This window comes from Arabidopsis thaliana, chromosome 2 (assembly GCF_000001735.4).
Source record: "Arabidopsis thaliana chromosome 2, partial sequence".
Classification (NCBI taxonomy): Eukaryota; Viridiplantae; Streptophyta; class Magnoliopsida; order Brassicales; family Brassicaceae; genus Arabidopsis; species Arabidopsis thaliana.
Window position 1 is genome coordinate 16895401 of NC_003071.7, and position 26743 is coordinate 16922143.

Genomic DNA, 26743 nt, shown 5'->3' on the forward strand with positions numbered 1-26743 from the left:
ATTTACTAAACTATAACAACTTAATCTGAGTTATGCCAAAAGTAAAAAATAAACATCCTATTAAGTGTCATGTTAAAAAGAATATATATAATAACTATATCATGATATGTTTGTGATATGAAAGAAGTAAATGTAAAAATGTTTCTAGTTTAGTGATGAGTTTACGAAATTACAGAAAGGTAAGATATTGCTTCAATATTAAAGTGGATGCATTAAGTTCCATGCATGTTTCCCTTTCTCTAATTGTAATGACAAGGGACATCAAGGCTTAAATCTTGGGGCAAGATATCGCAAGCTTTTTGGACCACTATATTTTTTTTCTCCATCTTCCAATTTTATTGGATGCATCAAACGCGTCTTTGGACCACAGTCGCTTTTGATTTTCACTGCAAGCTTCATTTGTTCATGCTTGAAACAGAATGGAATGTCTCAGAAATTTTACTATTGATCCAAGATACTTGATTTGTCATAAATTTCTAGGTCGGCAACTACTGCAAGTGAAAAAGGTCATCCTCATACATACAGTTGTTCTATGACGAGAATATCCGGATATTTTGTCTTGATTCATAGGACTCAATTTTGAAGATCATAGTATCAAAAAGAACTTGAAACCCGAATGAAATAGTATTCAACTTTCCGTTCTTATTAGTTTCACTATAAAAAAATAACGAAAACTTTATTTGTATTTCGTACAAATCCAATTCAATAGTGCATTTATTTTTTCCATGTGCTCCTTAGATATACTGCACGTGTAGTATTAAAATGGTTGGATGTATTTCTGGTGATGAGGCTTAAGTAGCTCATAGAATTAGGAGACCTAATTAAGTAACTCGGAAAATGTAGACTCTAACTCGCAGTAATGTGAAATCTTACTGTATTACACTTTATTCTGAAAATCTAGTAGAAAACACCATGAGTTTTTTAATATGACGAAAGACGAAACTATATATACTTGTAAACGTAGAGAACTAAAATTTATATACAATTTAGACATTTTTTGTTGGAAATATTTATGATATTTTTTTATACAACTTTTATACGCCTCTTCCTATGAGTATTTTTAGTATTGTCGGTCAATTTCATACGAATACGCTTACCATCATTAACAGAAAAAAACAAAACAAAAAAACGCTTATTTCATCAAGCATAGTACGGCATAAAGTAATACAAAAGAATATGATAAATTCAAAACGGCTTATTAAGTTTTTGTTGTTGTTGTTGAGAGGATGGCATAGGTTTATTGAGTGATTCTTATCATTGGATACCTGTTGCTGACCAGAATTTTCGGCCAAATATACATAGGACTTTTGTTGTATTTTCTTCCATATTTAAACTATAATAAACAATGAACCAATTAAAAAATTGTATATGCCATCCAAGGATTTATACTGATGATGATGATGGTGGTGGTTACATGACCAATGTGATGATGATGACATTAATGAAAAGGAAACAAAAAATCTAGCGGTGGCTTTATATATATCACATACTTGAGGAGAGTAAGGCAATAGCTAAACTAAGCAAATCTCTAAGACTTGTTCTCATTTTGTTTGTTCAAAATCCCATTAAAAAAAAACACAATGCAACCTTAAATTATTTCCGTTTAGTCTCTCTCTTCACAGTCCTGACCTCTCTCAACTCTCACAACATTACCAAATACATCCCATAAAAAAACAATTCTTTAAAAAAAAAATATTTTGATATAAACAGAAAAAACAATTAATGGAGGCTGCAAAAGTTTACACACAAGATGGCACCGTCGACCTCCAAGGCCGTCCCGTCCTCGCCTCCAAGACCGGTCGTTGGAGAGCTTGCTCTTTCCTCCTCGGTATATGTTTTCGCAAACCTCAGATAACTATTTTCGTCTATAGATAACTTGAACAAAATAAAAACATAAATCTTTATGTAGTCTTTTGTGTCTTTGTGTGTGTGTGTGTGAGAAGGGTATGAAGCGTTTGAGAGGATGGCGTTTTATGGAATAGCGTCGAACTTAGTGAATTATTTGACTAAAAGACTTCACGAAGATACGATCTCTTCGGTTAGAAATGTGAATAATTGGTCCGGTGCGGTTTGGATCACTCCCATAGCCGGAGCTTACATCGCTGACTCATACATCGGTCGCTTCTGGACTTTTACTGCCTCCTCTCTCATCTACGTCCTGGTATTAATTCTACAGTCTCTTTTATTTCTTATGGTTAAAATACGAATTAAACTCAACTAAACCAGACTTTTACAACTTTTTGAAGAAATCGAACTTAGAAATGAACCAAACAAAATATATTAATTTAAAAATAGTTCAAAAATCTGAACTGGTGAAATATAATTATACGAAAATGATATCAGTAATTAATAAGAGCAGAGTCTACATTATGTATGACCTATTTTTTTTTCTTAAGCTTATTAAAGTTTTAATGGACTCGTCAATTTCTACTTTTATCTTCTCTTAAATATTCTATGTTTCAGATTTTTCATATCAATGAATATATATTTACTCAAAAAATTTTGGGTTGGTCATGATAAAGAAGTATAGATGTGTGTGTTTGTCGCGTTTTGGACGTACGATCAGATAGGGTCCGTGAGCATTTATCCCAAGAAGATCCACTGCCACAAAAACTATTTGCATTTTTCTCCACTGGTTATAATACTTGAGGACAACTGTGTGGTTTCTGTTAAAGTGGATTTATATTATAGTATGAGAATATTATCTTGAAGGATCAGAAATTTCCATATATGTAGGGGAAAAATTGGTATGAATGCTAAGCAGACTGTTTTTCCTTCTTATATAGCAGAGGATTTTTTACATCACCTTGACGGCTGTTTGACAGCACTGATGTGACATCTAAGTAGAAAGAAATATATAGGCCTTGTTTAGTTGTTTTTATAGGCCATGTTTCTATAAGTAAGAGTCATTAATTAGTGTTAGTAAAGTGATGTTAGGTGTTTCTTACAAAACTTGGGTACGTTTCTAATCATTTGGCACTGATAAGTCTGAGATGATTAGATTTAAAATAACCACAGGCTTAATGTCGACCACGTTGATCAAAATGTCGACTACGTGTCAGACTTGAAGGCACCAGTTAACGAAAGCTAACTCCATCCTTTTTTTTTTTTTTTGAGATTTGATTTCTGTTAGATCCTTGGATACGTGGTTTTCCACACATATTCAAAAGGACCCACGATTATCACTTTACTTCAATTTTATTAGTTTAGCAAACCAGATACATATCTTATCAGTATCTAGAGAAAAATAAAAACTTATGACTTTTAAAGATCACATCTCAACCAAGTAATGACTAATAACCAAGTTTATCCAAGTGAAGAACATTTAGTTCCGTCAGATTGAGAGACATGACTCATGATTCATGAAATGTCTTCTAACTTCAAAATGTATGTAGTTGCTAGGATTTTATACCGCCAAGCGAAAAAATTTTCTTTATTTTTTTTTAAAATATTTTCTTTTAAAATAATATTTTTACAATTTTAAAGAGTATTTGAGACATTATAAACAAAAACCAATTTGACGGGAAAAAAAAAACAATTCCTATACGTACATTTGAAACGTACAATAACATTTGGATTAAAATACCGAAGATGATTCCTTATAAGATCGTTATTCTGTTTGCAGGGGATGATTCTCTTGACAATGGCGGTAACAGTAAAATCCCTAAGACCGACATGCGAAAACGGGGTATGCAACAAGGCCTCCTCGTTACAAGTAACATTTTTCTACATATCCCTCTATACCATAGCTATTGGAGCCGGTGGAACAAAACCTAACATTTCCACATTTGGAGCGGACCAATTCGACAGTTATAGCATTGAAGAAAAAAAGCAAAAGGTTTCATTCTTCAATTGGTGGATGTTTAGCTCTTTCTTAGGCGCGTTGTTTGCGACATTGGGGCTCGTCTACATCCAAGAGAATCTCGGATGGGGTTTAGGTTATGGCATCCCTACCGTAGGACTCTTGGTTTCTCTCGTTGTGTTCTATATTGGAACACCATTTTACAGGCATAAGGTTATCAAAACAGACAATTTGGCGAAAGATTTGGTTCAAGTTCCTATCGCGGCATTCAAAAACCGAAAGCTTCAGTGTCCTGATGACCACTTGGAGCTTTATGAGCTTGACTCTCATTATTACAAAAGCAATGGTAAGCATCAAGTTCATCACACGCCCGTCTTCAGGTCAGTGTTGCATATCTCATTAAAGAATTTATTTCTCTTAATTATTTTCTCATATAATAAACTTATCTCAAATTCTGGTTCTAGATAAACGGATAATCTTTTTTTGTCCTCACCACTATATATATAGCGAATCAAAAACCAAGAGAGTATGATTGTAGTTTGACTCCTTGACAGAGAATCATAGGCCAATAGAACCATAGGATAAAAAATCTATCAAAATTATGCCTTTTGTGTGTGGTGCCTGGTGCCTGGTGGTGGGTTATAAAGTGGAATATATATACAATGTTGTTTTCTTTTTTTTATTAATATATCTAATCTAGTGTACCTGCTCTGTAGAATTTTGTTAGTAGATGGTCCCCAGTTCTCACCTTCTACACGTTAATGTGTTCTCCAATATCACCCCACTACAGTTTCGTGCCGAAATCATTTCACATTACAAAAACTACCTAATATAGAAAACTGAAGATATCACAATTGATACAATTTTAAATGTGCGTAGCTTTACTTGTTGGCATATGAAGTATCAAACAAGTTTTTGGAACTGATTGGACCTATTCCTTCATAGCAGTTTAAAAGCTAAAATAAGTTTATTGCATCTCATCTAGAATTAGAAAATATCATGGACAAGAAAAGTCACAAAGTCATTTTCAATGACAATTCAATTCATAGATTTAGTCATTTAGATAAAGTAAAAATAATATGGATATTTCAATTACAGGTTCTTGGATAAAGCGGCCATTAAGACAAGTTCAAGAGTGCCATGTACGGTGACAAAAGTGGAAGTGGCAAAGCGTGTGCTAGGACTTATCTTTATATGGCTTGTCACTTTGATCCCAAGCACCTTGTGGGCACAAGTCAACACTCTCTTCGTCAAACAAGGGACCACGCTGGACCGAAAAATTGGATCCAACTTCCAGATCCCCGCGGCTTCATTGGGAAGCTTTGTTACGCTCTCCATGCTTCTCTCTGTGCCCATGTACGACCAATCCTTTGTTCCCTTCATGCGCAAGAAAACCGGAAACCCTAGAGGGATTACTTTACTCCAAAGACTAGGGGTAGGGTTTGCGATACAAATTGTTGCAATCGCGATTGCTTCGGCTGTGGAGGTCAAGAGGATGCGCGTGATAAAGGAATTTCACATAACTAGTCCGACACAAGTTGTGCCTATGAGCATTTTCTGGTTGCTCCCTCAGTACTCTCTTCTAGGCATTGGGGATGTGTTTAACGCAATTGGTTTGCTTGAGTTTTTCTATGATCAGTCACCTGAGGAGATGCAGAGCCTTGGAACAACGTTTTTCACGAGTGGAATCGGTCTTGGGAATTTCTTGAACAGCTTTTTGGTGACAATGATTGATAAGATCACGAGTAAAGGTGGAGGGAAGAGTTGGATTGGGAATAATTTGAATGATTCGAGGCTTGATTACTATTATGGATTTCTAGTGGTGATTTCGATAGTGAACATGGGACTTTTCGTGTGGGCAGCGAGTAAGTATGTTTACAAGAGTGATGATGACACCAAGGAGTTTAGTGGAGGAGGATGTGTTCAAATGGAGGCCAAAGCCTTAGACACATCTCCTCTTAGTATCTAATTATAGCAATGAGAGATGTGTATATATGGTTTTCAAGAAAATTTGAAGTTGTGCTATTCTAATTAACATGATGAATAAAACTTGAAGTTGGAAGTACCAAGGTTTACTCAAGTTCAATGGTTATGTTCTACCTGTTGAACCTATTGATTTCCTTTGGTCACATATACTTGAACATTGGCGAATTCACATGGTGTTGGTCTTAAATTCAACCAACGATATAGATCTGTTAAGCAAGTTAACTTTGAAAGTATAAGTACCAAGTGGAATAGTATTTTCCCTTAGGACAAGGGATCATTAAGTACCATAGTATGAAGCAACCGTGACATTGGACCAAACCCAAAACATCACATCGTCATCTCCTATAAGGATTCTATCTTTGACCCTAGATAAGCCGTCCAACCACAAAAGCTCTAGTCAATGGTCTTCAAATTACAATTCTGTCTGTGGCCAATTATATCGATACTTTGGTGATTAATTTACGAAAAAATTGTTTTTGTTGGGTCAAATATTTAATTTTCAAATTGGTTATTTTCTAACATTAATTTTATTTTGCCATTATGCAAAACACATCCCCACCGAACATTTTTTGCATGAATCCGATCAGCAAGAAGCTGGATTTTGATTAATTCGATACGCAAAGGAAACTCCGAAAATAAAAATAAAAAAACCAAACTAAATGAATTAATCAATTAATGGTAATATACAGCTGACACTTCCACCCAACCAAGAAACACTATATATATTACACGTAACTGCAGATCCAAAGCCAGCTACACACAAAATTTGGTGCAAGTAGCTTTTTTATAGAGTTAAGTAACATTATGTTGCTTGGATTCTAGAATAACCAACAATATAAAGAAAAAAGGAAAAAAAAAAAGGGAAACTCAGTTTCGTATGTATGACTCACTAATTTGATTTAAGCTACCCAAAATTCAAAATGCATCTTCATCAAGGTTAAATGAAATTTTTTGTAGACCAATTGACTTCTACTTTGTACATCAATAAAACGATATTTCAACCTCATTTAATTATCAGTAATATGAATGCTAAATACTACTACTAGTACTACGTACTTACCAACTAAACAATATTAATATACGTTTGATAGATTAATGAGTAATGACAGGCTATTCAAGACCAACCTTGTTCACTTATATTAATTTAATTTAATTTAATTTATTAGTCACCGGATCACAAATTATCGAAATAAATTAATTATATGTATTTGTATGTGTTTGTAGAATGATACAATAAAAATTTAACCGAAGTAGTTGTTCTCACTTTCAATGTTGCCGTATTCTAAGTCTCTTGTGGTTGGTTGAGAGAAAACACAAGAAGATGGAGAAGGAGGATGAGCCGTTGTAGGTTGTGGTGGAGTTGTTGGTCTTTGTGGTGGTGGTGCAATGACGGAAACACCGCCGGAGTTGTGAAATCCGGCAACTTGGGAGTTGGAAGGTACGATCAAAGTGGCGACAGCTTCTCGTTGCTTGTACTTAAGAATCTCGGATCTTACGGCCGTGAGCTCGGCTTGTAAAGCTTGGACTTGTTGTTGTAGAGCTGAGATGGCTCCCATGCATCCGTACACCGGATCTCTTAGCCTCACGTTTGCTTCATACACAAGGCTATTCGCGGCATCTGCTCTCTGGCTCTCAGGTACTTCCTGATTAGTTTGGAATTGTTACACATTGTGAGAATTTTGCCAAAACCATTAATCTTTTTTTCTTTTAACAGGGTTTGCATAGTGAAATACAGAGTAATAATCTCGAACTTTTTATAACCATCTAATTTCTCGCTATGGTAAATTATATATGTGTCTAATAAGAATCAATCTAACGTAGCTATATATATGACCACTAGATTACCATCAGTTGGTTATTGTTACATATGTAATAATGCATGCATAAATCAAGACCATATCTATGTGTGTTTTGAAATGGCTATTACCATTAGCATCTTGGAGACGTTACTAGCTCCAAAGACTTTGTGGACGGAAGCGAACTTATGAGGCTCGTGTGGGGAGAAATATGGCGAAAAGGGACATTCTTGAGCACATCTACGGCGCAAAAGCTTGCAGGCAGCACAAGGCGTAATGGTATTGAGGGTTCCGGGAGGACCCGACATTGGTCTTCTAATTCCAGCCATTTGATGAGGCCAAGCATCTGCTTCTCTTTTGATCTTCTTCCCTATCTCTTCAAATCTCTCCCTGGACAAAAGGTATTGAAAAGAGCTTTAGTTTTCAATAATAGCATGAATATTTATACGACTAAAAGGTAAAGATCAACCATATCCACCAGTTGAGGGAATAAAATCTAAATGATTGTAGAGAAAAAGGGTTTCACTAATGAGATGGTCACTTCGTACCTTTCTCTTGACATTCAGGCATGCTCTCAGCGAATCGCAAAGAGAAAAGAAAAGAAAAAACAGAGAAAAGGAGAAAGAAACAAAAAGAGAAATATTAAAGTCAAGTGACTCTTAAAGAGGGTGCGAAGGAAGATAGCCAAGGAAGGCTTTAAAGGCAAGTAAAATACCAAGTGAAAGATTTAGTGATCACGATGTATATACTTATTTTGTATGTGTGAGTGTATGCATGTGTCCAATGTCCATACATCGATAGATGAGCTGGCTTATGATAGAAATTTCTTATGGAGATGAAAAGAGGATTTGGTAACTCGAGAGCCAGAATAGTCTCTCTTTTTAACAGGAAAACAACTGAAGATATCTAGTTAGTAAAGACTGAAGAGCTGTATTCACTGCTTAAGCACGTGACCCGTGAGGGTTTTTTTATTTTTATTTTTGACTTTACGAATCTGATCACACGTTAGTTATACGTACTTATGTAGTCATTCATTCATCGGTCAGGCAACAACAGATTGATTTCGTGCTTAATGCCTACTTTTAATGTTTTTGTTTTCCCATAGCCGCATTTGGACTTTTGCTTCACATTTATAGCACACCTCTTTCCTATTCCTTTTCCTCAATTAGGATGTAATTAAATAAGTTAAATTCAACTTTATATGATTCAAAAAATTTACAGATCATAATTTTTGGAAATCATATAAATGTAAACGACTAAACCGTTGCTAACGAATGGACCGCGGGCTGAGTAGTTTACTATAGATAAATAGTTTTTAAGGTTTATAATAGTAAAAAGTTGGTGAAGGATTTAGAGAAGATATTGTTAGACGTATTCTCTTCATTATTAAAAAAAAAAGAGAGAATGAGAATTGATAGTTTGATGATTTTGACATGTTAGTTTCTTGTCAAAATCAAGAAAACTCATCATCTCTTGTATATAAGGACTCATTTTATATTTGATCATTATATACATATGTGTTGTTATTTTGAAAATGAGTTAAAATAATCATATTTAATTATTATATTTGTGTACGAAATAGACTATATGTACGTATGCATGTATAGTTAGGTATGTATTTTGTATATGTTCTACGTATCGATAATTCATAAATAGAAGAAGGAAGATGCAAAGGATCTTCGTCAAAGAAAATAAACCATAAAATAAAGGAGAATTCAACAAATACCAAATCTGATGAATATAATTTTAGGTTTAGCATTGTGTAAGCCTATGTACTCTCATTTTAATGATATTTACATTCTTATCAACAAAAGAAATAGAATTTATTTTGACTGTTATCCAGCTATCAATTTTAGGCCCATATACCGTCTCTAGGTCCGTTTTTGTAGATAGTACCAAAATAGTCTTCCTTATAGCCCTACTCAAAACATGAACCAAGAACACACGAACTATCAACATCTCTTCTTTCTTTCCCTCTATTTAGAAAAAATAAATTTTACAATTCGGATGTGAGGAAGAATGCAAGATGCAGAGCGGTGATATATCAAAGTGTGTTGTGAAAAAAAGAGGGTGGTATTATACGTTAGAACATTTAGTATTTCAATTTAAAATCGAATAGAAAGAAGAAGATTGCTTAGACTCAAAGAAAGTTTTGCACTTGTATGTATTCTTGTTTGACCCGTATTTGTAGCCTAAATCGTCGCCCCGGTGTTCTCTCTTTAACTTAGAATTTTATATCTAGCAAAGAAAGTTATTTAACAATAAATAATAATAATATAAAGTAGATTAATCTTTCAAATTCAACAATCCACTTTCAAAATTGAAAACTGGAAAATAAAACTAATTGAGTTAAAAAATAAAATAAATTATAACAGCTTATTTTGGAAATATAATTTTTTTCCACAAAACGTCTCGAAGCTTTGAACGCGAGTTATAGGTGAGTCTGAGAACCCATATATCTTTCTTTATCGGGGCTGAACCGGTGACACTACTCCCAAACAAAGTTTAAACTTTAAAACATCAAACATGGTTTTAGGAACGCAAGTTCTTTCTAATGACAACAATGAGACTACTTAAAGTTTAGTTTTTCTAACACATTTTTCCGAAAAGAAAAAAAAACGTTTGAACTTTTTCCCAACTTAGAAGCTGACGCTGGGCCGTTAGCGTGGTATCAAAACATATAACACTTTCATTAACCCGTTTGATAATGTAAGTTTTTTTTGTTGGCAGATTTTTGGATGGATTAGTCCATCTAGGATCACAATCTTAAAGACTTTACACCAAACATATTTCATCTTATAACCGTGGGTCTTGTAGATTGATTTTCTCCTTTTTTAGTCTATTTTTAAAAGAGTAGTCCCAACGTAACCCATCCCATGAAGTAACAATTTCTCTCCACTCCGTGGGCCTCAAACTCCTGTTGAAAGGCCTTGCTATCTCTACGTAGTTAACTAAAATTCTAGGGACGGGAAAAGAAATAATGTATTTAGTTGCATGGTAAAAATTAACACAATTCAATTAACAGTAATCATAATAGACAAATATTTTCTCTTATAAGGAAAACAATATATAAGCCTACGTCCACCATTTATTTTTTCTTACTTCATTTTCTACTACATTTCTTTGCCACCAACTCGTATGCCCCTTCAATGAATGATAGCACTTAAAGACTTGATCCATCAAAACTTCTACCACGTGCGCATGATCATGAGTGGCCAAGGACTTTGACAGCCTTGGGTCAAGAATTAAATCCTAGATATAATTGTTCTTCTTGTTAAAATTTACTTCACTGTTTTCTTACAGTGAATTCGTTATTTCAAAGATCTTTGTCTCAAACAGTTTTCGTACATCCGAATCTTCTTCCCTTAATATGGTAAAAGGACAAGCCCTGGTTCGTAAGCTTGGGAATCTCATCTTCTTCTTTTTTTAAACAACACTTTCAATAACTACCTGAATTTATGGGGTATCTTTAAAATTTTGACACCCAAAAAGTTGCATATTCTAAGGAAAAACTTTTTTTAAAAGAATTTTACTTCATAGTTATTACATGTCACAAATTTCTTGAACATCTATAACACCTACCCGTTTTTATTTTCCTTTCTATTTAATGACTTTTTATCATCTGTTTTTGTTTTTTCGGTTTGATGGTAAACCTTTTGGTTAGTTTACTGAAACTTGTATTTAAGCTTCTTACCCACTTACGATTTAAATTGAGAGAGTGAATACGTTTTCTTATTTTTCTCAAATTCAAATTTAATCTAGAAAGTGAAATAACACGAAATAACAAGACAAGGAATAATGAATAGAGCCCATAAATGCTGGCACATGGTCAGTTAAATCGCCCACATTTTTTCGTGTAGAGTTTAGATAAAGTCTGTCGTTGTCTCGTTGACTAATAAAAATAAAAATTGAATGTCTAATTTATAAATTCAAAACAAATAATTTCACTATCGATCGATTGCATTTTAAGTGCACCAAAACATATTCAAATTTTACAAATTTGAAACATTAAAATTCACAAAATCACAAACGTGAGCAACCGAAAAATAATCAAAACATGATAAACTTCTTTTTGTAACCGTTGAACACAAATACACAATCAAACACTAATATATGTGTTCAAAGAGGCAAGTTAAAGCCAAAACATTTAAAGAAAGAAAAAGAAAAAATGGATCCTAAAACACAAGATCCTATTTTTCATAACAACAATCAAAATAAGAACACCATGGAAAAACCATTACATCAATCTAAGATCTTTACGACTAGATCCATGGCTAAGAACAGAACACAAAGCTCTCTTCATACTCCCCATAGATGAACTAAACCCTCTTTTATAACACAACGTCGACGTTGGAGACGACGACACAATCTCTTCCTCGTCGTCTTCCTTAACGTACGATCTCGAACAAGAATAACATTTTCTCGGACGATGCTCTACTTTAGATGGAGGAGACGAGGAAGAGTACGAAGAGGAAGAAGAAGAAGACGCAGACGACCAAGAAAACGAAGGACGCGACACGTGACGTGACAACAGAGTCTTCACGAATCGAGTTTGTTTAATCGTTCTCGCTTTACTCAGTTTGTTCCCGGAGGAGGAAGATGATGAGTAATACGAAGGGGGTGGCGTTAATGGAGGAAGACGTAATGATTCAGAGAAAAGAGCATGTTTTGGTGTCCCTGGTCGTGTCTCCCATAAAAAAGGCACGGAGGCTCCGCCGTAGTAATAGATTCTTGACGATGAATTGACCTGAGAGCTCTCCTTGACGATTATCTTTGAAGATATGACTCCATTAGAGTCGTCTTCTGACATTGTCTTCATTTAATGCTTCTGTAACCAAAACTTTCCTCTCTGGATATGTCGTTGAGACAGGTTTTTATCTGCAGAATGAAAATATCGAAAATGGAGAAAAAAGAAAGAAAATGCGAGATCCGAAGACAACGAAGCTTCTGCAGATATGCAAAAGAGAGACAAAGGCGCATCTATTTTTGGAAAAGTGATGCTTTGGTAGTGTAAGAGAAGTTTGCGGAAGAATTAAAGGATCTCTTTTTTTGCATGGGGTGTGTTAGCACATGTCATGTGTTAGCACATGTCATGTGCATTTTAATCTATTGTTCTTATTTTTTTTGTAGTATCTGTATTATTTTCGGGGTTTTTTTTTTGTATTGGTAAATTTCACATGGATGCATATGACATATATATAAGATACTCGAAAATAATTGTAGAGGGCCAAAAAATGGTTAGATAATAAATGAGTGGGGGCGTTATACTGTTCATTAGTGTATACGACTTAATTGTTACTACTATTTACACATCAATTTTGATTTCGAAATGAGTTTAATATAGATTGGACAAGAAAAAAACGTATTACTCCTTATAACGTAGGATCATAACTTTTTCTACAATTGATTGAACCTAGAAATCAAGTGAACTCCAGTGGTAGCTAGAATATCCATGTAAGAAAAGTTTACTAAAGAAAAAGATTAAAAAACCGATGTCACTATTAATGTCGTTTGGAAGATGATCATATAAAAAAAACGTGTAGGATACTAAAGAGAAGGTAGAGAGGCGGAAGAGTGTGGACCGTTGGATGTACAGTTGAGTCGTATTAATGTATAGGAGATGCGTTCGTGGTCCATTGTCTCGTACTGAGATTTTTCTTTAATTCGATAGAGAAATGAAGACAAAGTTAGTTAGAAAAATATAAGGCGAAGCTCCTCCTATTTAATTCATACATCTACCTACATGCACTACGTGTATATATGTGTATGTATGCATCTACAATTTATTTCAGATTATTGTTTAGGGCAGTTCTAATAACAGAAGACTAGAAGAGACAACCGATTAGGCAGTTCTATGCATTTCGGTTTTGATATTTTTGTAGACGGCTAGGTTATGAAGAACAGCCTACTTAAATAGTGTAGGCTATAGGCTTATAGATTATAGACACTCTAAACGGTTGATTATGTATTAATGCATTTTAGTTTGAAGATAATTTTTGGTAAAAGAGTGAAGATATTTTACATTTACTTTTCATGCTCATGGTTCTATTTAAACATAGGGTTATAGGTAAACAAAGATATCTAATAGTCGTATGTATAATAAAATTCACTATAACAAACTGTAGATTGATTACATAATTAGTTTGGTTTGCCTTTTCTTCATAGCTATTGGTGGTATTCGTCACCTTTTTTCTTAACTATTTTTGTTTTGTTTATGCCAGTGTAATAGTGTAGTTGTCACGTGTCGAATATTAATCCATTATTTTGATTAAGAGGTTTTATATGCTCAAACATTAAACCCCAAATACTAGCTATGTTAAAAAGTACTATAAAATTTTGTTTAAAACCCCACATATAATCAATTATCTATAAATGGAAAGCTCAAAACCGAGGTACTTTGTAATGAGTTACTTCCGACTTGATTACAGCCATTAATCATGGTTGATGTATGGTAAACTTTCATCTTGAGATAGAATCAGACAAAATAAAATAATGGATGCAATGCAAGGTTCCACTTATTTACGTAAGTGACCCCATAAAAAAAAAAAAAAATCATAACATTGTGAAAGATAAGGTGGTTGTGATAATTATGCGTACCAAAAATCAATATAACAATTATTCTGCTCATTTACCATACGTTTGTCCCCTTTTTTTGTTTTTGAAAATCTTTTAAAATTAGATTTCGTTATGTAAAGTATCAAGTATGCATATGTATTCTGATATTTTCACTAGTGATAAATTCGTTAAAAAAAATTACATTTTTGTGACTTCTATTTTATGATGAACACAGATTTTATAGCATTGACTATATATGATTTAACCCATTTTTCACCTTTCTTTTTTACTTTGGTGTATCTATGAACGAGTTACTTTTCCGATTAATGTATTCATACATCAAACAGTATGGGCTTATTATTGGCCCATAACTTCCTAAAAGAAAACATCGTGAAAACAAAAGATCCGTGGGATCAACCGTCGGCAGCGCAAACGTCGTCGTTTGATTGATTGGTCCATGCCACCCTAAATCCCTGCCTTTTTTGCAAAAGCTACACAGAAGAAACTGCAATTCCCAATAAGCCCGCAATCAACGGCCCAAATCGAGTAATCAGTCAACCATCCCATACAACCGTTCTCACATGAACCTTGTCTTTAACACCGGTCAATCTAAACAACCAACCAATCATAATTCACCACGTCATCACGTCGTTATAATCTGTCTCTGTGTCTCTCTCTTCTTCTCACTCTCCGAGTGGGGTGATAGTGTGACTCTGTAACGAGAAAGCACAATCATATCGATTCCTTCTTCAAAAGCTCTTTTGCTTTTTTCATCTCCTTTTCCCTTTCTCTTTTCTTTTGTAATTTTATTAATTATGATAAGTGAAAAGGGCTCCTCTTTAAAACCCTTCGAATTCGTCCATCTCTTGGTTCTTTGTGGTGGCGATGGCATTGGCAGAGGAGCAGCATCAGAATTATCATGTGGCTGAGGCGATTCCGGGTACGCCTGGGATCCATGATGTCAGGATTCAACCCGGTTCTGAGAATTCCGGGTTCTGTGTTGATCCGGTTGGTGTTTCTAATGTACCTGGAATTAGGAGAGTTGGGTTGAGAGCTGAAATCGATACTTCTCCTCCATTCGGATCGGTTCAGGAGGCGGTGACTCGATTCGGTGGTCGTGGTTATTGGGTTCCTTTCAAGCTTGATGACACTTTCGTAAGTTTTGTTCTTTCTCAGTTTTTTCTTCAATGTCAGATCAGTGTAATATACAAACACATTAATATGCATTGCATACTAACATTTGATGCTTTGATGGTGACCATTTTCCATTGTTCTTTACAGTCGAATCTCATGACTTCTGTGGAAGTATGTAAAATTGAGTTCATGACCTTTGTGCAATTCAGTAGCATTACAATATTGAGATTGAATATAACTCGAGTCTAGAATTTCATAATCGAGGTTTTAGCAACATATATGTAAGTTGTTGAAAGCATCAAGATCGTTTAAGCTGTTGTTCTGTCTCTGAGATCATCATCACCATTAAGTGTTGATCGTCGAGTGTAAAATGCACACACTGATTTTGTAACAATGAATCTCGGAGTATCTGTGTCACTGTGTGAGGTTGGATTAGGAGTTGAGATATGATTTTCATTTTCTTTTGGTTTTTGTCAACGTTCAGAATGGTGAATTTGACATTAAGAGAATGGAGGAGCATGCAGCGGAGCTTGAGAAGGATCTGATTGTGAAAGAGCTTGAAACTTTGGATGTTTTAGAAGCTCTTGGATCAACCAAAAGGATCGTTGAAGATTTGAAGCGGCAGCTTCAGCAAGAAGCACTGAGATGCTCTGACCAACTCAGTTCAGATATCAAAGAGATGAACGATGAGCATTGCCATCACAATCCCATGTCATCTCCTGATTTGATCTTGATGGAATTGAAGCAAGCTAAGATGAATCTTGGTAAAACCATGGACAACCTTGTAGTGATCCAGTCCTCTGTTGAATCTCTGAATAAGAAAATGAAAGAAGAGAAAGACTTCCTTGAGAAGACACGGGCTAAGCTAACGTATGGGTTTGGTGGACCGGTATCTCTAGCTGAGGAGTTGAGTCGGATTAAGGTAAAACCACAGGTTCAAGATGAACCGTTAAGGGAGCAGGTTAAGATGGTTGCTGAAGCCGATGAAACGGGTTTAAACCTGCAGAACAAGAACAGTCTGAGAACTGCAGAGATGAGATTGGTTGCTGCTAGGAAAATGGAAGAAGCTGCGAAAGCAGCGGAAGCACTTGCGATTGCTGAAATTACAATGTTATCATCCAATGGTGAAAGCCAGGACGATGATTCGGAATTTTGCTTTCCAGAGCCTCCAAGATCTCCTGTGACACCAAGAGGACTCAGGATTGATAATGACTTCTCCACGGATAAGAGTTCAAGACGAGGGATTTTGAAGAAGCTTGAGGAAGCTACTGAAGGAGTTAAACAAAGTAAGCAGGCTTTAGAAGCTGCGTTAAACCGAGTAGAGATCGCTAATGTGAAGCAACTTGCAGCTGAAAATGCTTTCCGCGGGTGGACAAAAGACTCATTGAAAGGCGATAACTTTACACCTTTGAATCATACCCGACGCTCCTTTTTCAGCCATTTGAACAAGCATCACGAGCCACTTGACATTCTCCCAAAGCCAGTGTTAAAGTCTAATATCTCAATGCGTGATGTTCTAAGGCGTAAGCAAGTTCCAAAGGAAGATGTTGTTGCTCCCCAAAGACAGAGCCTTGAAGGGCAAATACCGAGGCGAAATGTGAATTTGAGCCAAATGTTGAAGGAACTAAAGCAGGATGTGAAGTTTTCGGCACGGGGAGAGAAAGAGGAGGTACATGAAGAGAAACAGTACGTCACGCAGAGGAGAAAGTTTGGGTTCATACACATTACACTTCCACTGCAGAAGCAGAGCAAGAAAAAATCCAGCCTTTAAAAACAAACACCTCCCACTATTTCTATTTTTAGTCCTTATTAATGTGTTTGTAATTGGTTTTCATTTTGGTTTGATATGGTGTTGATTGCTTTTCCGGTCTTTTATATTTGTTGATTTTCCAAAAAATAAATATACAATCTTAGTCTTTAAATAAAACATAATGCTTTGAATCTAATGAGTAAACAACAAATTTGATAGTGATTGTAAAACAACAATGAAAACTGCAGAAATGTGATTACTGGATAAAAGCTGTATCTTAGCAATGAAACCGAACCAAATTGAACCAAGATGATTAGAATAAACCAAACAATGACGTGGCAGAGATAGTAGCTGACTAGGCAACGTTGAATCCACGTCAGCAGATCTCTTATCATCAAAGTTTTTTCTATCTTCTTCGTTCGAAGACGTTAACCCCATCTCGTTGAAAGAGAGAAGATGCTAAGATCTCAAAACAGAGTATAACAACACCTTGACCTCGTTGAAGAAGCCTTTGAGATTGTCTCGGGGATCTGAAAAATGTCAATCCTTCAAGTCTCTACTTCGTCTCTTTCTTCTTCTACTCTTCTCTCCATATCTCCCAGAAAATCTCTCTCATCTACCAAGTCATGCCGGATAGTTCGATGTTCCGTCGAGGGTACTTATTTCTAACTCTCAATTTTGATTCATTTTGATGAAGTTTTTGGTGAGTTAATATCTGGGTAGTTATAAAGTTGTGAATTTTCCACAAAGTTTCTCTCTTTTTGGCAAATAGGAAACGAATTGGGTGTTTCGTGTAGTACTTGAATTGATTGTTTTGGTTAATCTGTTATGGATTTAATAGATGGGTACAATGGTAATATGAAGAAACTTTCAGTTTCTCTTGTACCAATAATCTCTCTGGTAGAAATTTAGGATTTTTCGAGTTTGTTCTGCAGAAGCTATATGATCTTCTCGTGCTTCTTCGAAGTAACGTATATTGCTTAATTCTAGAATTGGAACGTTTCTATGGGGTTTCATTTGTTTTCCCTGAATTGAGTTTGATCATGGAATGTGCAAAAGCTTACGAGTCTTAATCTTTATGCTTAATGGGATTCAAATTCTTTGTTTAGGAACTACTGTAACCGAGAGAAAAGTCTCGGCAACCAGCGAGCCACTTCTTCTGAGAGCTGTTAAAGGTGAAGTTGTTGATAGACCTCCGGTTTGGCTTATGAGGCAAGCTGGGAGGTACATGAAGGCAAGCTTGCTTCCATTTATTTTGTTTACTAACTCACATTTTGCTTGTTCCTATTTCTTTCGAATTCGTGTGACCTGAGTGTTTATTAATGTGATGAACAGAGTTATCAAACTCTCTGTGAGAAGTATCCTTCTTTCAGAGATAGATCAGAGAATGCAGATCTTGTGGTGGAAATTTCTTTGCAGCCATGGAAGGTGTTTAAGCCAGATGGGGTGAGTTCTTTCTTCTCTATGTCCATTTAGTTTTGGAGTTTTTCTTTTTATGATCTCTTAAGTTGACATGTCTGTGTTTCAAAATGTATGAAAAGGTGATTCTGTTCTCAGACATTCTCACTCCATTGTCTGGAATGAACATACCTTTCGACATTGTTAAAGGAAAAGGTCCTATCATCTTTAACCCGCCTCAATCAGCTGCCGACGTTGCTCAAGTTAGAGAATTCGTACCAGAGGAATCTGTTCCTTATGTTGGAGAAGCACTCAGAAGATTAAGAAATGAGGTACTAAAGATAGTGTGATGATCGAAGCAACAAATGCTCTTAATCTCTTTATCCAAAAAACAAAAAATAACAAATGCTCTTAAGCTGAAGAATATGTTTTATTTCAGGTGAACAATGAAGCCGCTGTTCTGGGATTTGTTGGAGCTCCATTTACACTTTCTTCGTATGTAATCGAAGGTGGCTCATCTAAGAACTTCACACAGATAAAAAGATTAGCTTTTTCTCAACCCAAGGTGGATTAGTAAAAGCTTAAAGCAATTGTACAACTTGACAATTTGGTTAATATCTCAGAGATTGAACAGATTTTCTTTCTTCTCAGGTTCTACATGCCTTACTCCAGAAGTTCACAACCTCGATGATAACGTACATACGCTATCAAGCAGATAGCGGAGCTCAAGCTGTGCAAATATTCGACTCTTGGGCAACCGAGCTTAGCCCGGTGGATTTTGAGGAGTTTAGCTTACCTTATCTCAAACAGATTGTGGAAGCTGTGAAACAAACTCACCCAAACCTACCTCTCATACTTTATGCTAGTGGATCAGGAGGTTTGCTAGAGAGACTGGCTCGGACCGGTGTGGATGTTGTGAGCTTGGACTGGACTGTGGACATGGCTGAAGGAAGAGACCGGCTAGGAAGAGACATAGCAGTTCAAGGAAACGTTGATCCGGGAGTTCTATTTGGATCGAAAGAATTTATCACAAGCCGGATTCATGATACTGTGAAGAAAGCTGGGAGAGATAAACACATTCTCAACTTGGGGCATGGTATTAAAGTTGGAACCCCTGAAGAGAATGTAGCACACTTCTTTGAGGTTGCTCAAGAAATTAGATATTAAGAGAAAGAATGAATGTGATGATTATTATGCTTTGTTGTTAATTTCGGCCTTCCATCTTTTTTTCTTTTTCCATTTGAGATGTGTAATTTTATTTTTATATTTTAACTGTAATTTTTTTTTGTAGACTACTTGGAAGAAAGTAATGATTAACGTGCAATGGATATTCATATATGTAGGCTCTTGATCTCTACTTATTTCAATTTCTTAGACATTATTTAGAAATTTGGTGATCAGAATTGTAACGCATTGGAACAAACAATTGACTCTAAAAGCAAAGGAGGTGCTACAAAAAGCCTAAGATTCCATCAGCGGCCAACAATACGACCAAATAATCCACAAACCATCACACATACTAAGCATTTGCTATTTGTGTATTATGTTAGAGAGTGCCGTGTGATTGTTCGTTGCATATTTGTATTATGTTAGACTGCCTTGTGATTGTCCGTTACATTAAGATTTTGTAATAAAGAAAATTTTTGCACCTAAATGTTACTTTATTACACCAAAAGATTTTTGCATGAACATGCAGCAGATAACATTCTTACATTTTGTAACAAGAAAATACAGTAAAGGATATTTGTGCATATAACGGGGCAGTGTCAAGAACTGATTTGAAGACTAAATTCTATTTGAAATATTGTTATTTGAGAGCATTTTAAGTAATGGAGGTGCTATCAGATGAGCGACAGAAAAAAGGAAATAAGAACTTGTATTTGCTTAGTTGACCTATATTTCTTTTGTTTAGATGTAAATTTATATTTCACATGACTTTACACTTTTACAGAGAAGGAATACAACAAAAACTGACTTTAGACTTCAGATAGCATGCATGCTTGCGCAAGAACTAAAAAACTAAGCAAGACTGCTCTTATAGGTAAGGTACTTAACAAAAGCATGTATTCTGTTTGGAGACTACTTGGAAGAGAATATTCTCATATAGCTCTAGTTTTCCTCAATATCGTCTCAAATTTTTAGAGCTCCTTTACAAAATTGGTGATCAAATGGAAAAACCATAAGAGGATATATTCAACTATTTATTATTTTGTCTGTAGTATTTATCTAAATAATTTATATCAATATTAAGCATTGGATAATCTTAAACATTTATTTAGATATAGTTTGAACTTGTAAACTTACACGATTTTTAAAGTTCGTAATTGAAAAAGGAGTATACGTCCAATTGAAAAAACGAACCGACCTTCTGAAAAAAAAAAAATATATATATATATATATATATATATATATATATATATATCGTGTGATGCAACTACCACATAAAATTACTCAGATTACAAAAGAAAAAAAGAAGACAAAAAACCTAAAGAAGATCGAATACGTAAGATGGAGAAACTTGGCAGAGATGATGAATTGATTGTGGACGAGTCTTCGTTGAAATCCTTCTCTCTTCTTTGCCAAGGTAACTTCAGTTACGTCTGTCTCATGAAGGACTCCAAATCTCGACGTTGCGCAAAGAAGTCATCGCCGATGCAGCACAAACAGATTCTCGAGAAGGAACTCCGGATCATGCATCGTTTCCGTGACCATCATCGCATCGTCCAAGCCTCAAACAAGTTTCACATACAAATCAAACCCTCTGAATGCTACATCTATATGGAGTACGCGTCCGAAGGTAATCTCCATAAGTTTATATCTGGTTTGGAAGGAAAATCCGTACCAGAGTCTTTGGTCCAACGCACGGCTCGTATGATCCTAGAAGGACTTGAGGCTCTTCACTCCCATGGTTACGTTCACTGCAATCTCAGGCCATCCAACGTTCTCCTCTTCCCGTCCAAGACTCCTGGAGAGCCGTGGGATCTCAAGCTTGCTGATTTCGGCTCATCCAAGGAACCTGATTCCGATTATGGTTGGATGTACTTTGGTACGGCGCCTAAGTACATGCCAATAGAGTCTTTTGGGCCTAAGGGAGTGATCATCGATCCGAGCCTTGATATATATGCTCTAGGGTGTGTGGTTTATGAGATGCTTGGAGCTATACCTATCCAGGACTACTTTGACGAATATTACGAATGGAATCTGCGTCGTCATATCTCTCCGGAGGCTAGAGATTTCTTAAGCCGGTGCAGTAACATGCATCCACACAGGCCCACCGCGGCATATCTCTTGAACCATCCTTTCATTACTCAAATACTTCCATCGCCAACAACAGAAGACAACAAGGAGATATCTAGGTCGTTGATTCCAAGTTTCTCGAAGCTTCTTTTGGCCTAATCCTCTCTCTATCTCTCTTGTTTGCATAAAAAAAAAGAAAAAAAGAAACTGGATAGTGAATTTGCTATGGCAAAGCCTAGCCGAGATGTACCAAGGATCGGTTTGACCTTGGGAACTCGTTAAATTGTGTGTGTCTTTGTTTTCAATAATCGTGAAATCTTCATTAAGTGTAAAAGTTATACATGATTAAGCTTAAATACTAGTAAACTAAACCAAAACTACTAACCAAACTTAACCACAACTAAACCAAGTATATACACTCTAATACTCCCCCTCAAGATGAAAGGAACTTTCATCTTGGACTTGAAAACCCAATGAATATGTGTCCTCCACAACTTTTTTTCAATGAGAGAAGCATCAATGGACATGAATATCCATGGCTTGAAACTGAAAATAAACGTTACGAGCTTCCGGTGGTCTTGTTAGTGATCCAAAGATAAATGTGCTTAAGCGACCAGAATCATCGACATGCGCTTGCCCAACAAAGCTAACATCGCCACAACTAAACCAAGTATATACACTCTAATATTTGTTCTTTCGATTCATACAAACGAGAGTCGTGCGTGAGAGATATGCAATCGAGACCAAAGTCTTCTTCCGTGATAAGATTATCAGATCGATATTTCTCTACAACAAGACTTCCATCTGGTGATTTCATTTTATTACATACCGCGGAGAAGAAAGATCTTATCTTATTTAAGTGTTATACTTTAGTTAGGTTTATTACTCGAGTTTGTTTGTTACTTGCATAACAAAAAATTACTCTTAAGTCAGTATTTTTTCTTTGAAAGGTTTTACCTTTTTACCAGTGTGAATGTGCTGAGTTCAACACTCCTTCATGTTTAATCTGAGTATATTTTATATTAGTCCTGCATATTTTATCGGAGAATATCTTCATATATTATTATTAGAGTGTACATAAAATTCAAGGTTTACTCTATATTACTCTATCCAATAATTTACATTTGTCTGTTAGATTTTGTTGGAAAAAAATAACTGTGATTTACATAAGTTTTTTTTTTTTTTTTTTTTAATTGATGAAAGAAGAAAAAGAAGAAGAAAGTCTTCTCTAGAAACAAAATCCAATTTTTGGTCAGAATGAAAAAGTCACTGGCAATGTTTATTAAAAAAAAAAAAAAAAAAAATAAAGCCCAAGCCCACTACATGTTAAAGCCCAAGAAGTAACAATAAAGATCAGCTCTCCTCTATCAGAGATTAGACGAATGAGATCGGCAACAAGAGCGTAAACCCTAGCAGCAGACACAACACGAGTTCATCGAGAAGCAAGATGGTACTCATTTTCTTTGATTTTGATTATCAGATTTGCAATAAAAGATAGAGAATTGATGATCATCCATTGTTGTTTGTGTTGCAGACTTTCAAGCGAAGGAACGGTGGGAGGAACAAGCACAACAGAGGACACGTCAACCCAATCAGATGCTCCAACTGTGGCAAATGTTGCCCCAAGGTACTCTCTTTCACCTTCTCTTCTCAATCAATCAATCTCCAGTAATTCTTATGTGTATTTTGATTTGATCTTGTGGTGGTTCTATAATAATTTGGGATAGGACAAGGCCATTAAGAGGTTCATTGTGAGGAACATTGTGGAGCAGGCTGCTATTAGAGATGTTCAGGAAGCTAGCGTCTATGAGGGTATCATTTCATTCCTCTCTTTTATGTTTCTTTGACCTTTGTTATAATTCTACATTATAAAGTTTGGATTTTTAGACTATTGGTATTGAGAAAGTTTGGATTTTTCGACTATTGGCATTGAAGTTTACTGAGATCTGTAACTTGATTGAATCATGTAATTGACAGGATACACATTGCCGAAGCTATATGCAAAGACGCAATACTGTGTCTCCTGTGCTATCCACTCTCATGTCGTTAGAGTCCGTTCCCGCACCAACCGCAGGGTTCGTACTCCTCCACCTCGTTTCGCCAGACGCAAGGTAATATCTCTCTCTCTTTTTCGACTCAATGATCATTAATAGTTTTAAGCTTCATTTCTCAATCTTTTGTTACTTCTGCTCGCTCCATTTTGTCTTTGGTTTATGAAGATAGTTTGAGGTTAAACTGGTTTTTTTGGACATGTACAATGTATAGTTGACACTCGCTGGAACCAAATTTTGGGTTTGATTACCTTCTGAACTATAATAGTTGTTTCAATATATAGTCTTTACGACTTCAATAAGTAGACTTTCTTGGTGGATTAAGCAAACCAGTACCTTCACTTCATTCCTAACAAAACTACTTTCAGTGAGACTGTTTTGTTCTATCTTTTATTGCATGAATGACTTACTCTTCTGAGATAATCAGGAGGATACTCCCAAGCCTGGGCAACCAGGACAGGCACCTCGTCCTGCTGGACCTGGAGCTGCAGCTGCAGCTGCACCGCGTGTCTGAAGCCTTCAAGCAGAGCTTTCTGTCTTGTTTTCCTATGTTCTTGTTACGTCTTTAAGGATGTTTGTCTCTGTTTAACATAGTTTTGCCATGTGGATCTTGAATTCTGTCAAACTATTTCAATAGTTGATTCAACTTGTTTTTTTTTTGTTCCTCTATCCAGTTTTGCAGTCTGATGTCTTAGTTAACTAAATGCTTCATTCAACATCTTAAAACTAGCAGATGCTGAATTTAAATATTCGTGGTGAAAGCTGAATGTTCATTGTTCAGTTCAGAAAAATCCTCTTTCTCGTTTTAAGGCTAAGCCCAGCCCCGACGTAATCCGCTAATAAAACGATTTGGATTACATACATGTAAATGAGGTTTGATTGGATATTGGATAATTGGATATTCGGCACGGACCTGATCCGCTACAATCTAAGTAAAACGAATTGGATCACTTGTAAAAATGTTAGGACGTTCGCTGCATATTATCCTGAGACTGTTTAGGTAAATCCCTATTTTAAAAGGTAAATTAGCTGTATATTGTAACAAATATTAATATTTAAGATATTATTCTATTTCTACTATCTATCCTTTTGCTATTTATAGGAAAAACATATAAAAGTTATTGGAAAATCTATAAATTTAATGTTGTATCATGAAAAATTGCCTGGCAACCTTTTTTCCTTTTTCTTACAAAATATATATTATGTCCAAAAATGGGCTTAACGATGGTGGGCTCACACGGCAAAGAAAAATAAAATAGCTTCAACGCTGGAGTCAGATAATCCGAATTTGAAAACTAAAACCGTATTAGTGTTTGGGTTTAATCTTTCACACGGCATGTGAACAGCATAAAGATCATCATGAGGAACACCTAGAAACATACTATAGATTATTAGCTGGGAACTTGAGTTTTTCATATAGGAATTTTCGTCTTTTCGTCCTCGATTTAAATTTAGAGAGGATAACACATACAAATATTGATTTCTTTTTTAACATTAGCGTCTGAATTTTCTAATTTCAATTTTGGAAATTAATTTACTAACTTAAAAATTTTAAAAATATTTTACTATATTAGAAAAAGTCGTTAACATAATGACCGTTTATATAGCTCGTGTATACAGTAAACTAACCGTTATTTCTCTAACTAAAAAACCAGTGATTAGATCAATGTTAACTTTGAGGATTAAATTGCTCACTTAAAAGTTAAAAAATATTTTACTATATTAAAAAAGTCGTTAACATAATAACCGTTTGTATGGTACATGTATAAAGTAAATGGATAATATTAAGGGATGACCAAATTTGACAGCATAATAAAGAAACTAACTATGTGTCAGTTTTTTTGGTAAATGACTCTTTTTGTGGTGGGGTAGGGGTGAGGAAAAGACCAATTAATCTTGTAAACTTATAGTTTTTACAATGATACATTTCTTTATGGTGGTAGAGACTCCATAAGGTTCAGTGAGAAAAAGAAAAGAGACTCAGAGGTGGAATTCATAATCATCGTGATATTATTACAGAGTAAGTAGTCTAGAAAGAGAGTCATCTGGCAAAAGATTAAAAAAACAAATCATGTAATTTTTAAAAATAACATGAATCAAATAAAAATAACAAAAGAAATAATTTGGTATTTATACAAAATCTTATGTATTTTTAACAATAGCATGTCAAAATAAACAATAGCATGGCATATTAAAAAATCACATGTAAACCAAAACTATAGTATGTTAAACGGAAAGATACCAGTATATCATAAAAAATTACATAAAATTTAGAAAAAAACCCATGAAAATTTAAGAAGTGACATGAATCAAACAAAAATAACGAAAACAATTTGGTATTTGGTTATGGTCATCGTGATATTATTACAGAGTAAATGGTGGTAGAGAATATCTATAAAGGGAAAAGAAGTTGACGACATAGATCCAGGGAGAAAGAAAATCCTGCAAAAAGAAAATAGAGAAAAAGAAAACTAGGGAGAAGATGAGAGAGAAAATGATAAAAAGGATATTCAAGTAATTCTATATACATTTCCGACAAGATACTGTTGTCCATAGTTAGTTACTCAATTATTTTCGGTTTCATAGTCATCTAGTGCATATACCCAAAGTAAATTACCGTTATTTCTCTAATTAAAAAAAAACGGTCATTAAGTTAATGTTAACTTAGACAAAAAGTTGCTAACTTAAAAGTTCAAAAAAAAATTAATATATTCAAAAGTCGTTAATTTAGTGATCGTTCCCTCGATGGTACAAGTAGAAAGCAAACTAACCGTTATTTCTCTAACTAGAAAAAGGGTAATCAAATCAATGTTAGCTTACCAAATTAATTTGCTAACTTAAAAGTTCAAAATTATTTTATTATTTCAAAAAGTCGTTAATTTAGTGACCGTTTTCTCGATAGCGTGAGTATAAACTAAACCGTTGTTTCTCTAACTAAAATTTGAAAATAATATCATTATAAAATAAAATAATATTATTTTTGAAAAGAAAATCACTTTTAAACACAAATTTGGACCTCATAACATTTTCTAAA

General features: G+C 35.0%; 7 protein-coding genes across 8 annotated transcripts; 5 read left to right on the top strand and 2 right to left on the bottom strand.

Annotated features, from left to right (window-relative positions):
• Nucleotides 1–1506: 1506 nt before the first annotated feature.
• Nucleotides 1507–6270, top strand: AT2G40460 (Major facilitator superfamily protein). The gene is made up of 4 exons (NM_129607.4): nt 1507–1828; nt 1944–2161; nt 3626–4182; nt 4901–6270. Exons 1-4 carry the CDS (start codon nt 1723–1725, stop codon nt 5769–5771), a joined length of 1752 nt encoding a protein of 583 aa, NP_181578.1. The 5' UTR covers nt 1507–1722; the 3' UTR covers nt 5772–6270.
• Nucleotides 6271–6637: 367 nt separating this feature from the next.
• LBD15 (LOB domain-containing protein 15) lies at nt 6638–8632 on the bottom strand. 2 transcript variants are annotated; one of them, NM_129608.3, is made up of 3 exons: nt 8133–8632; nt 7716–7974; nt 6638–7431 (listed from the first exon to the last, which is right to left on the bottom strand). In NM_129608.3, the coding sequence occupies exons 1-3, from the start codon at nt 8144–8146 to the stop codon at nt 7030–7032; spliced, it is 675 nt and encodes a 224-aa protein (NP_565933.1). In that variant the 5' UTR covers nt 8147–8632; the 3' UTR covers nt 6638–7029. The 2 variants fall into 2 exon arrangements, with proteins under 2 accessions (NP_565933.1, NP_001324899.1); NM_001336841.1 differs by lacking the exon at nt 8133–8632 and having other exon boundaries at nt 6904–7431; nt 7716–8052.
• Nucleotides 8633–11498: 2866 nt separating this feature from the next.
• On the bottom strand, nt 11499–12752 carry ASG8 (uncharacterized protein). The gene has a single exon (NM_129609.3). It carries the CDS (start codon nt 12401–12403, stop codon nt 11822–11824), a length of 582 nt encoding a protein of 193 aa, NP_565934.1. The 5' UTR covers nt 12404–12752; the 3' UTR covers nt 11499–11821.
• Nucleotides 12753–14766: 2014 nt separating this feature from the next.
• Nucleotides 14767–17216, top strand: AT2G40480 (WEB family protein (DUF827)). The gene is made up of 2 exons (NM_129610.3): nt 14767–15294; nt 15758–17216. The coding sequence occupies exons 1-2, from the start codon at nt 15025–15027 to the stop codon at nt 17042–17044; spliced, it is 1557 nt and encodes a 518-aa protein (NP_181580.2). The 5' UTR covers nt 14767–15024; the 3' UTR covers nt 17045–17216.
• A 188-nt stretch (nt 17217–17404) lies between these two features.
• Nucleotides 17405–19802, top strand: HEME2 (Uroporphyrinogen decarboxylase). The gene is made up of 6 exons (NM_129611.5): nt 17405–17678; nt 18133–18257; nt 18359–18469; nt 18565–18753; nt 18861–18986; nt 19073–19802. Exons 1-6 carry the CDS (start codon nt 17561–17563, stop codon nt 19586–19588), a joined length of 1185 nt encoding a protein of 394 aa, NP_181581.1. The 5' UTR covers nt 17405–17560; the 3' UTR covers nt 19589–19802.
• A 1127-nt stretch (nt 19803–20929) lies between these two features.
• On the top strand, nt 20930–21817 carry AT2G40500 (Protein kinase superfamily protein; the record flags this gene model as incomplete). The annotated part of the gene is made up of 1 exon (NM_129612.1): nt 20930–21817. One exon carries the CDS (start codon nt 20930–20932, stop codon nt 21815–21817), a length of 888 nt encoding a protein of 295 aa, NP_181582.1.
• A 1173-nt stretch (nt 21818–22990) lies between these two features.
• Nucleotides 22991–24500, top strand: AT2G40510 (Ribosomal protein S26e family protein). The gene is made up of 5 exons (NM_129613.5): nt 22991–23108; nt 23193–23285; nt 23386–23470; nt 23636–23769; nt 24137–24500. Exons 1-5 carry the CDS (start codon nt 23106–23108, stop codon nt 24221–24223), a joined length of 402 nt encoding a protein of 133 aa, NP_181583.1. The 5' UTR covers nt 22991–23105; the 3' UTR covers nt 24224–24500.
• The last annotated feature ends 2243 nt before the right edge of the window (nt 24501–26743 follow it).